We start from the raw sequence: 12,685 nt of genomic DNA on the forward strand, positions 1-12,685 counted from the left end.
ACAAATATACACGTACGTACATGCATGCACATACATACATCAATAAATATGGAAAATAACAGCCATTAAGACTATTACATTCAGAAAGTAGCTGAAAGTATTCTACGAACCAAATCAACACGAGTATGGAGAAAGGATATTCTGCTGATAGGGATGACTACAAGTAGGGGTACAGAGAAGAGGCAAGAGGGGGCTGGAATTTACTAGAGAAAGCTAGCAAAGGAACTAAGGTATTGGAAGAAAATAACTAGAGGGGGAAAGGTAAAAGAATGGGAAAAGGCCAAGAAGACATTTGGACTGCAGACTAGATGTTGTCTTCCCTATCAAGAACTGATACCAGAGTATAGGCAAACAGAACTGGATAGGGGAATCCTAAGTTAAAGACCTGCTTCAGATAGAATTTTCAGTTGAATCTAGCATAGAAGCTGAGGTTAAAATGGATGATTAGCACGGCATATTAAATAACTCATGATAACTGTAGGAATCCGTCAAAGGAAGTTAGAAAAGATTGGGAAGAGAGACTGGATAAGCAATGTACAAAGAAAGAATGGGAGGACATTGGTTCAGCAATATCCATTTTTATGAAGACATAATAAAATGGTAGCTAAGGATATGTGGGAAGAGACTAAAAAGGTCATAAACTTATGTTGGATACATATTACTATGGATATGGATAAAAAGGTACAAACAGTGAAAAAGGTTCTAGTCTCTTTAGTATCACATACAAGTCAGGTGTACTTTTATCAACCAGAGCTGAAGCTGTAGACCATACTTGATAAAGAACTGAAGGAATTTATCTGGGAGGGAAAGAGCAAGACAAGTGGGATAAGCTGTTCCTCCCAATAGAACATGGCACTTTAGGATCAACATACTTGAATGGACACTTCAGAGCCACACAGTTAAGGTTCACATATAAAACATAAGCATAAGATTACAAATCAAAGTACAAAAGAATGATGTTGAAACTGTGAGGTAGGAAAGTTTAGGACTTTGGACGCAAGCCCTTAATGAAAATAACAATGACCGTATGGACTACTGCATTTATAAAGCTGAAAAAAGTACTTTAAGAACTAAATCAACAAGGGAATGGAAAAAAGGAGATTCTACCAATGGGGTGACTGGATGACTGCAAGTAGGGGGGCATATAAAATAGGCAAGAGGCAACTGGAATTTATTAGATAAAGTTACCAAAGGGCCCAAGGTATTAGGTGCAAATAATAAGAGAGAGAAAGGTAACTGAGTGGGAAGAGGCCACTCAGAAGTTTGAACTGCAGGCTAGAGACAGCCTTCCTTATCAGGAGTTGATAAGAATATAAGCAAACATAAAGGGATAGGGAAGTGCTAAGTGAAACAGCAGCTCTGGTGGAGTTTTTAACTGAGTCTAGAAGAGAAGTTGCTGTTAAAAAGGGATAATTACGACAGCATAAAATAATGCATAATATCTATAAGAATCAGTCAAATGAGGTTACAAAACACTGGAAAGAATAAATGAAAAGGCAACACACAAAGGAACAGAGGGAAGGCATTTATATGCCTCCCAACTATGCAACAAAATCTAGACGGTTTCAGATTTTTGCACTGAAGGGTTTGCAGAGGAATTGTATACCCCTAGCAGAATAAAAATACTTTTCCTCAGGTAACAAATGCTGGAGATGTGACGGGAAGAAGATGGATAATTGGGAACATGCTTTCTTTAATTAAATGACAGATTTTCAAAACTCCCTACAGTACTATGCTAGAAATACTGGGGAGGCAAAAGATTGTAACTAATGAAATAATTATTTTGAGCTGGGATGCATAACCTGTGCTGCCTATACAAAAGTACGGCCTTCCAAAGGTACTTACACTATTTGCTGCCAAAAAAGCAATTACTAGAAAATGGAAATCAAAATCTAAACCAACCATAACTGAAGTATGGAATATTGTAAAGGAAATACAAAAACTAGAGGTAAGACATTTAGACAGCGGAAAGAGCAAGCTGCACTGAAATAAATGGAATTTATTGGAATAAGGAATGCAGAATAATGTTCAAGAAAAGGAGTAATGTTTAGGGGAAGGCAGGACTTCAGCAATTTATGAAATGTTGGAGAAAATTATAATTGTTATAAAAAAAAAAAAAACTTGTCTAGTACATGAAAATGAAAAATGTTTACAATGGTTTGTTTTCAATTAATGTGTACCCATTTCATTATTCAATATGTGTGAATGTGTTCTAAAGACTTAAACCTTGCCAGTGATATAAACAGGACATGCTGGAGAGACAGAGACTACCCCTTCTCTGGAACAGGCTCCCCAACCATGTGAAGCAGAGTTCCTCCCTAATCCAATTCAAGTGCAACTTGGACAACTGGAGGGGGGAAAGTACAGTTTTGTACCTACCATAAATGTAGATGTTCGAGTGCTCATACAGCTGCAGTCATTACAGATGGGTTATCCTGCCGTCAGGCGGGTCCTCGGTCGGCCGAATTCCAAAGTCTAGGTCCGGCGTCGGTTGTCGTCGCTTCTTCCCTGACGTCAGTGAGGCAGGGGTATAAAAGAGGCAGCCGACGCCATTTTCTTCAGTTTTTCTTGCCCCAGATGTCAGGTGCCCCCAGAAGGAAGGCAAAACATAATGCTATGCAAACATGCAATATAGATAAATCAAAAAACAGTAGTTGCAAGCAAATACACCATAAAAGAATACCCCAAATAGGTTGTACGATAAAGGTGTTTGTCATAAGGCCTGTCTTAAGAGGGGACGGAGGGAGGGTAACCTGGACTGCAGCTGTATGAGCACTCGAACATCTACATTTATGGTAGGTACAAAACTGTACTATGTTCATCGTGCATACAGCTGCAGTCATTACAGATGGGAAGAATCTCAAAGCTAAGTAAGGGTGGTAGGCACTAGGTGGAACTAGGAGGAGCAAGGATGCCCTGCAGGACCTGCTGTGGCAAAGCCCGCTCTAGATTTAGAGTATAGTGGAAGGTGGTAGTGCCTGGAGAAAGTGTGCAATGAACTCCAAATAGCTGCTTCCAAAATGTCCTTGGTAGGGATCCCCCTGAGGAAAGCTGCAGAGGTAGCTGTGGCCCTGGTGGAGTGGGATCTGATGCATGCAGGCACAGATTTTCCATGAAATGAATAACAAAAGCGTATGCAGTGGGCTATCCATTTTGAAATTGTCTGTTTGGAAATAGCCTTTCCTTGAGCACCTGTAGCATAGGACACAAAGAGTTGCTCAGATTTCCTGAATGGCTTGGCTCTGTCCAAGTAATAACAAGGTTGTCTGTGAAAGTCCAAGGAATGTAGTAGTCTCTCCCCTTTGTTCTGTGGATTTGGATAAATAGTAGGTAAGTGGATAGTCTGATTCAAAGCTACACTGGATACTACCTTTGGCATGAAGGTAGGGTTGGTTCGTAAGGAAACTCCGTCCTGATGGAAAATGATGAAAGGTTGCACAGCCATGAGTGCCTGCAGTTCCGAAACCCTGCGTGCTGAGGTGATAGCCAGAAGGAAGGCTGTTTTCCATGACAAGTATTGTAGCTCTGCTAAAGAAGCCGGCTCAAAGGGAGGCAGGGTTAGCTTTTCCAATACGAAGTTGAGGTCCCAAGCTGGAACTGGTGGTTTCCTTGGGGGTTTTATATTTTTTGCCCCTCGAGGAACTGCCTTAATAGAGGATGTGAGAATAGAGGAGGGTCTGTGTTGCATTGTGCAGAAATGGCTGAAGCGTGGATCTTGATGGAGGAGAAGGAAAGGCCACTGTTTAACATCTCAGCTAGGTACTGTAAAATTTGAGGTATATTTATTACCCAAGGATTCTGTCCCTTTTCTTGATTCCAGGAACAAAATCGTTTCCATTTGGCGGAATAGGCTTTTCTAGTAGAAAGTCTTCTGGCCTCCAAGATGACATCCTGCACCTCCTTGGAGAAGAGAGTCTGTTGTGCAATTAAGGAATTCTCCATGCAGCTAGATTTAGGGTTTTGAGCTGGCTGTGCAGGGTTTTGTAGTTGTGCTGGGATAACAGAAGAGGAACTAGAGGTAGGATCCATGGTGGGGAGTGTGTCAGGCTCTTTAAGAGCGGATACCAGTGTTGTCTTGGCCAGTCTGGAGCAATGAGAATCATTTGTGGCCTCTCTGCTCCGGCTTTTAATAGAACTTTGGTCAGTAGAGGAAGAGATGGGAAGGCATAGACTGTCAATGTTGTCCAATTGAAAGAGAGAGCGTCCACTTTCCAGGCCCATGGATGATAGGTCCTTGAGCAAAATTTTTTCAACTGGTAATTTCTGTGGGTAACAAATAGATCTATATCTGGCTGTCCCCATGCGTGAGTCATCTTTGAGAAGACTTGAGGATGCCACTTCCATTCGTGTGGATCTGTCATATTTCTGCTTAGGTTGTCTGCCAGTGTATTTTCCTTCCCTGGCAGGAATTGTGCCTGTAGTTGAATTTGCAATTCCAGAGCTGTGTTCCATAGGGTCATGGCTTGCCTGCACAGGGGGTATGAATGAGTTCCCCCTTGTTTGTTGATGTACCACATGACTGTGGTGTTGTCTGACCTTATCAATAGCTGGCATGGATGCAGTAGGTCTTTGAAAGTCATAAGAGCATTTTGCACGGCTAGCATTTCCTTTTGGTTGATGTGTAGGTGCCTCTCTTTTTGGGACCATTTTCCCTGATTGCACTGATCTGCCATGTTTGTTCCCCAGGCATAGTCTGAGGCGGCCGTTGTGATGATTTGAGTTGCCTGAGGTACACAGAAAGGGAGACCTGTGTTCCTTTGGCATGCTTGAGCCCACCACAAAAATTCCTTTTGAAGGCATGGAATGAGTGGTATAATTGTTTCCAAGCTGTGGCTGTGTTGAGACCATAAGTTTTTTAGGTACCATTGTAGTTTCCTCATATGCAGCTTTGCACATGGGATTAGTAGGATGCAAGATGCCATGAATCCCAGAGCCTGCAGGACTTTCCTTGCAGTTAGTTTGGTGAGAGTTGCCATTTTGCTGAAGTATAGAGACAGTTGCCCTTGTTTGTCTGGCGTGAGGTAGGCCATCTGGGTGGTTGTATTTAAGCTGGCCCCCAGGAAAATTATCTGTTGAGAAGGTATTAGTTTTGATTTCTTTTTGTTCACTGTGTATCCCAGGAAGTTCAACAGTTTTATTACAAACGCCAGATGCTGCAATAGAATGTCCTTGCTGTCCCCTTGGATCAGGCAGTCGTCCAGATATGGGTAGATTTGAATTCCTTGTAGTCTGCAGAAGGCAATTACTGATGCCAGGCATTTCGTAAACACTCTGAGCGCAGTAGATAAGCCAAAGGGCAATGCAGAGAATTGGTAATGGGTTGAACCTGCAAGAAATCTGAGGTATCTTCTGCAATCTTGCCTGATAGGGACATGCAGGTATACCTCCTTGAGGTCCAATGTTACCAGCCAAGACTCCATGCCCAGCATGGGAAGAAGCTGCTGTAATGTGAGCATCTTGAATTTTGGCACCTGTAGATATGTGTTTAGGATGGATAGGGTCTCCAATCTTTGTCTTTCCTTGGTACCAGGAATAGCCTGGAATAAAAACCTTGACCTTGTTCTTTTGCAGGTACCTCTTGAATCGCTTTCATATCCATGAGAGCGGAAATTTGTCTTTGTGCCTCTGCCCTTTGATTTTGTGGCAGGTTTGGCATGCCTCTCATTTTTGGAAGGGTGTGAAAGTGGAACCTGTAGCCTCTGTCTATAATGTCCAGAATCCATTTGTCTTTTGTAACAATATGCCAGTTTTTTGAAAATAATGCCAGTTTTCCGCCCAAAGGTGCTGCCATCAAAGCTTTGCTTGGCAGGCATAGGGGGAAGTCATTGTGTCTGTTTTCTAAATGACTGTGATCTATCTTCTCCACCTCCTGGGGTTGGTGCTTGCCACTGTCTTGCTCTGTAAGATCCTTGAGGTTGTCCTCTACCCCTTGGGCCTGTATCTGCCCCTTTGAGGTCTGTCCGTGGCTGGAAAGGACCAATTTTTTGAAGGCCAGTTTCTGCTGAAGCGTGGAGGTTGTACCTGCAGGAAATCTTTCACCGTTTGCATAGATTTCGCTTTTTCCTCCATTTTCTTTAGTACCTCCTCAGCTTTAACACCAAACAATACATCTTTTTGAAGTGGTGCATCTAATAACTTTGCTTTGACATGATCTGATAAGGTTTGCTCTTTGAGCCAGGCATGTCTACGTATAACAGACCCTGTGACAGCAGCTCTACATGAGGCCTCTAAAGCATCAAAACCACACTGCAAGGTATGTTTACCCACTTGCTCTGCACCATGCAACAAATCCTGCAACTCTTTCAAATCTGGTTGTTCTGTTTGTGTCATTTTGCTTTTTAACTGGGATAACAAAAACTGTTGGTACTTTAACATATGGAATTGACAGTTTAATGCCCTCATGGGTTAAAGTGGCAGATGTATACACCTTTTTCCCCCACCTTTCTAATGCTCTGGAATCTCTCTCTCTGAAGGTAAAGGGTTTTTAGCAGTAGAGGCCTTTATTCCCTTGGGACCCTGTGAAATAGTTTCTGGGTCAGCAGTATGGCTTTTATAAAGGAACTGGTGAGAATCAGGAACCCGGTAATACCTGTCTGGTTTAACAGGGGCTGGAGGTAAAGAATCTGGATTAAGGCTGGCTTCTGCATACACATCCTCCAAAATATCTAAAACAGGAGGGATAGCCAGGGGCCTATGCTGGGGGAGCAGTAGAAATTCCCTGAGCCTTTTCTTGGAGTCTGAGTAATCTTGACCTTCCCAGTGAAAGTGTTCCCTCAAAGTATGCAGGGTATCCCCAAAAGAGTAGTCCTCAGGGGGGGAGACCAAGGGAATAGACTCTTCAGCATCAGAGTCTTCGAACTGAGAATAGGCATAATCCTGGTCCTCAGAATGTTCTGAGGTAATAGAAGCCTGGTCTGAGGAAGGGTAGTCTTCCTCCAATCTGGGTCTTTTGTCAGAGGGGGGTTGGGAACCCCTGATGAGAGATATCAAATCCTCAGCCATTTTAAGTATCTGTTTTTTAGGCATAGGGCCTTGGGAGGAGGTCTGAGGACCCTGTTTTTTAGTTTTCATGGCTGCTTTAGATTTAGTGAAGGATTTAATAGAGAAGGTGGAAGGCCTGAAGATGCCTTCAGAAATGGCAGGCCTGACTACATTTTGAGTTTCCCTGCCAAGAGTGGCGTCGGTATCTGTAGTAGGAATGGAGACCGAGGATCCTGCGACCTCGGGTACTGAAGACACTGGTAAAATAGATTCATCGGTAGTCAGGGGCTGCGTAGGCGCCTCGCTGAGAACCAGTAGTCGGCCTAAGCGTGGTCTCAGTACTCGGTGCGGACCTCAGACGGCGGTCCTTATCTTTGCGTCTTTTGCCTAAAACTGGTGTCGGAGTATCCGACGACATGATGTAATTAAATTTTTTGCCAAAATAATGTTGGGCGAACTCCGCCCGGCGCTTAATAGTGCGCTTGTTGAACCTAGCACAAAAACGGCAGGCTGAGACGTCGTGGTCTGGGCCTAAGCAAGGTATACAGAAAGAGTGGAAATCCTTATGCGGTATTTGCTTCCCACAAGAAATGCAATTATTAACTTTGTCTAACATCGGTCTGAGGCAAGAAAAGTTTCCCCAACGGGGTACTTAGCTTTAAAGAAGACTTCGGCTGAAATACTTTCGTAAATCTCAGGAGCTGGCCGACTGGCACTTGCGAACTGCTTCTGCTTCGGGCACCGCGCGGCAAGAAAGACTGAAGAAAATGGCGTCGGCTGCCTCTTTTATACCCCTGCCGCACTGACGTCAGGGAAGAAGCGACGACAACCGACGCCGGACCTAGACTTTGGAATTCGGTCGGCCGAGGACCCGCCTGACGGCAGGATAACCCATCTGTAATGATTGCAGCTGTATGCACGATGAACATCAGGAAATTCATCCCTGGTTTGACACCTATGTCTCTAATGGACACAGGCAGCCTGCAAATGGTTCATCTTTCTGGCCCCTGCCTGTAAATATTTCATCGACCAAGCCCCTGCCTACACTTACTAACAGTACCAGAACTGGTCAAGGATTTGGGATGCATGGCTAGGCTTAAAAAGGCCCTTGAGGTCATTATCCTAGTAGACATATATTAACCTATAATACGGGTGTTAAAAATATGGCTAGCAGTTGTAGGCCCCAAAAGCCACGGCTATAAAAAAGAATAAGCATGTCTAAACACTTGTATTGAATTATCACTTAAGACATAGGCAAACATATACTTATTTAAAAATAAATAAACCATCCTAACATGTTAACAGTTACAAACTCTATACAGCACATTTTTTAAAATATAATCATCATCAATCCAACATTACATGAAATGATTAGTTCTGGTCTTCCCTTAAACATCATTATTCCTCAAAAACATTATTCTGCATGTATTGTTCCCCCAGTTTCCATTTTTTCTATGTAGGTTGCTCCTACTCTTTTCTAAAGATCCCACCTCCACTTCTTTAGTCTCTGTTTAAATATTCACTACTTCAGGTACAGTTGGTTTAGCACTTTCATTTCCAATTTCTTTTAATTGCTCCTCTAGTAACTAGCACAAGGACTCCCCTTTTCCTTTGTTCCTGATATTCTACCCAATATCCATCCTGAAATCCTTTCTTTATCAAATCCACAGGCTCACTTTTTTCCAAATGTGTCTCTTGTAGCATTGCTATTTGCACTCTGCATTTCTTAATACAATTCAGTACTCTTGCCTTTTTGTCTATAAGCGTGAAACCATTCACATTCCAAAATGATATGTTTAGTGGAGCCATTATGATAAGAAATTATTATTCCTACCTATTATATATGATAGCTTTTTAAATGTCTTTTTCTAGCTTTTGTGTTACATGCACACATTAATGTTTAGCAAGAAGATCTCTTATACAGTTGTTTCTTGTCATCTCCATTTGAACCTGTCACATTCTACAAGTCTTTTTTTATTTTAATGAAAACCCTTTAAAAAAACATGCAACACCCCATAGCTTATTAATTTAAAACACATAAAACTATGCACATCTACAAATAATGAATTTTAGCCCTCCTCATAGGAACAACTGTCCAGAATTGACAGCTGCACATGCATGCACACACACACACATACACACACAAATATAATTTGACCTAACATTAAAGTTATCCATGATGGGGCGCATGTTATAGCCTGTGCTCCTATTTTACACTAACTGTTGTCTGTTCTTGTCTTATCTTCATTCCCTTCCCAGATGTGAAAAACAACTTACATGCTTCCATAAAACATTAACCTTTAGCCTTAAAAAAGTGTTCTGGCTTTTATTGCTTCCCACCATAGTAAGTTTGTCTTAATGGAACACAAGTACCATATGCACATACAGCTTTGCAAACTTATCGGCTTATACTGAACATTTATTTTCCAGAGGAAATTTTTCATTACATTCTGTGTCCTCTTATTTACTTGCTTATACAAACAATTATTATGACAATAAACCAAAGGCCTTAATCCAGACAGCAAAACTGAAAACAACGTATCACCTTTGAATATATTACAATCTGTGCACTTTTACACCTTCATCCCCCACCTCAACAAGATTACATTATATTAATTTAAACATGCTTCTGTCTTGCCTTTCTTCTTTTCTTATACTGTAATGCCTACATTTCTTAAAAGTATAAAAGAAAAAAGAAGGAAAGAAAACACACTTGTTTACTTTTGGTACATTTATCACATAAAACAATAACTGAAAATACTTTACTTATAACATACAATTTGTATCCATCACATAGAAATACTGTTATGGGAAGCCGCAGTGGTACAGCGGTAGCGTTGTTGCCTCACAGCAAGAGGTTCTCCTGTTCGATTCACGGCTGGAGTGCCTTTTGTGCGGAGTCTGCATGTCCTCCCCGCGGTCGAATGGCCTCCGAAAGACATGCGTGAATGAGCGTGCCTTCTCTGAAGGTTGGGCGTCGGGATGGCAACTCAGGACCATAAAAAAATCTACTGCCAATCATTAGCGGAACGGAGTTCCGCTGTGGTGACCCCTAACCGGGAAAAGCCGAAAAGACAAACAACATAGAAATACTGTTAAGAACAAAAAATGGTTTTACTTAAAGTTAATTTTCTTTTTTTTTTTCTTCCCTCAATCCCTTCATTGTTCTTCCAAACATTTACGACATGAAATGAAAAATAAGCATTTCAGTCCCCCACGAGTTTATCAAAGTTAACAAGTCCAATCCTTTCTCTATTTCTTGTAAAGCCGTATTTCACAAATGTGACTGATGCTTTATAGTCTAACACAGGCATCAGCAACATATGGCATGCTGAGTGAATTGAAATACAGTAATTATGATCTCATAACAAAAAAAAAATAATTGAGAGAGAGAGTGAATGCATGTATGAAAGCTGAAGAGACTGTGTGGGTGAGCACTGGGAGAGAGAGAGAGTGTGATTGACTACATGAATGAAAACTGAACAGATTGTGAGAGCGTTGAATAGAAGTGGCTCTGTGAGAAACCTTTTTTGCCAGCATTTTGACAATGGTAGCATATGAATTAACTAACCTCAACCCCTGGTTGAGGGTAGAACAAGCAAACATCACTTTCACAGTGACCTACAATGCCCTTCCATTGTGAATGCACGTTTCTACCCAGGCTCATTGTGAAGGATAAATAAGACATTGCTAGTTTGGTATGCCACTCCTCATCTGAGGAATAGTGGCAGTATGTGCAGCCAACTCCATGGATTCTCTCTGCCAGTCTTGTCAAGCTCCTGAGCTGCTACTCAAATTAAGGTCACCAGGGCTACAGTCAGGGCTTTTCCTACTAAGCCACCAAGGCTGGCTCCTTTGTCATTCAGTCTTAACTCACACTCAACAGTTCCCAACAGGAGCTCTAGTTCAATGCATATTACATAGACTGTCACCATTTTAATTCACGTACAAATCCCTGATCTTTTCCTGCCTTATTTATATCTATATACGGTCACTTAGTCTAAACTTTAATCTAGGATGCTTAATCCGAAATGTTTTTCACTTTGTACTCATTTTACATAAATCCTAGCTAGCCTTTCTTTATCTAACCATCAACCCATCTTCAGCAGGTCCAAATGAAGGTTCCCCCTCCAAACTCAAACTATTACAACAGTTAAAGGACTGTCTTCAAATAGAAGGTATTGTTCTATGCTAGTCTTCTGTGGCTTACTTATGATAATGGAGCCTAATACCACGTGGCTTCAAACAAAGCAACATTCAACAATAACTACTGTTTCCTATCAGTCTATCTGCTATCCCATATGAAGTCTTACCCTAAGACCCCTCTTAACTTCCCTATCAGCCACCCATGTGACATGATAAGATCCCCCACTGGGTTCCCTTTGTCTGTTATTTTCTCTCTCATGTGTTTTTTACCCCTGTGCCTGCCAACCACTAAGCCTCCCTCAATCAAACCTGACTATATTTGCTTCCTCATGCTGGGGTCCTCCAGAACTGTGTGTGCCTGTGTGTTGTCATCATCGAAGCAGCCATGAGGGTTGCTTGTGTTCTATTCAGCATGCCAGCTATATGGACACTTCATTATCATGGGAGCTCTAAACTCAACCTTGAGTAGGCAGGAAAGCAAATTGCTGTGACTGCAGGGCTCACAATGCCTTCCCCCAAGGATGCATGCTATTACAAGCCCACTATGAAGTTACAATCTACTGGTGGCTTGATGAGCTTAACACCAGCCCCCAAGCCATATCTCAATCTTAACTTTTCATCTGAGAGGAATGGTGCAGTCCATCTTCAGTTCTGTCCTGCATTTCTCCCCCCGCTAAATGGGCATGCCCATCATCCATCTGCTAGCTTTATCAGTTAATTCAACTGCTAACTGACCCACCTGCCACAAGGGCCACAGTCAGGGCTTTATCCATCTGTCTTAGTGGAGCTGGCTTTTCCCATTTGCCTATTTCAGCTATTAAACAGTGCCTGAAGCCATGTTTTTCCCAAGCCACACTATAAGTTTCAAGAATTCAATCAACCTATCTTGCAGAATTCTATCACTTTCTCAAGAAGGGATGCAAGAATAGCTAGTCTGTAACCCCTTATAGCCTTTCGGTCCCCACCACCAATGCAAATAGTCACCGCAATCACTCTCTAATCTTCTAAAAGCATCCCAAAAGTCCAATCAAATTCTACAATGCAACACTTTTAAGACCCAGAAAAAAAATTCATCACTGTTGGAAGATGGCCTTTATTTTAATTTATGTCTCCTACAGTCCTCGAAATCTTTTATAAACTGCAGTTTGAGGAAAAGTTACACTGGGGTAATCGTGACTGACATTCATCAATCAACCCACCCACCTGAATTAACAAAAACAATCTATTAAATATTCTTTCACATTACCTTCTTGGCCTTTTCTATGAGCTTTACCGTCATATTACCAGTACCAGGTCCAACTTCCAGTACTACATCTGTAGGTCGTAAGGCAGCCTAAAATTCCAAGACAAAAATAAAGGTTAAAAATTATAAAAACCAAGGTTGCAGCTTCAGAACTACACAGGTACACATTGATGATGGCTCCTTTTGGTACAAACCGTTAGCATTAAAATTTTCAATACTAGCAATCAAAAACTTGTATCAAATTACACCCACTCCCTGCATAAATTACATAGTAAATGTAGCACCATCAAATACATAACTAATGGCAGAAGAGTC

General features: G+C 41.7%; 1 protein-coding gene across 4 annotated transcripts in view; it reads right to left on the reverse strand.

The window, feature by feature from the left end:
• DIMT1 (DIM1 rRNA methyltransferase and ribosome maturation factor) overlaps positions 1-12,685 on the reverse strand; it is a 624,336-nt gene that overhangs the window by 532,547 nt on the left and 79,104 nt on the right. For all 4 annotated transcript variants that reach the window (XM_044063822.1, XM_044063821.1, XM_044063820.1 and 1 more), the window contains one exon: positions 12,374-12,460. In XM_044063822.1, coding sequence (XP_043919757.1) covers positions 12,374-12,460 — 87 coding nt within the window. The remainder of the gene's footprint in view (positions 1-12,373; positions 12,461-12,685) is intronic.

The sequence above is a fragment of the Protopterus annectens genome, chromosome 2.part2 (assembly GCF_019279795.1).
Source record: "Protopterus annectens isolate FY-2018-M chromosome 2.part2, PAN1.0, whole genome shotgun sequence".
Taxonomy (NCBI): Eukaryota; Metazoa; Chordata; order Ceratodontiformes; family Protopteridae; genus Protopterus; species Protopterus annectens.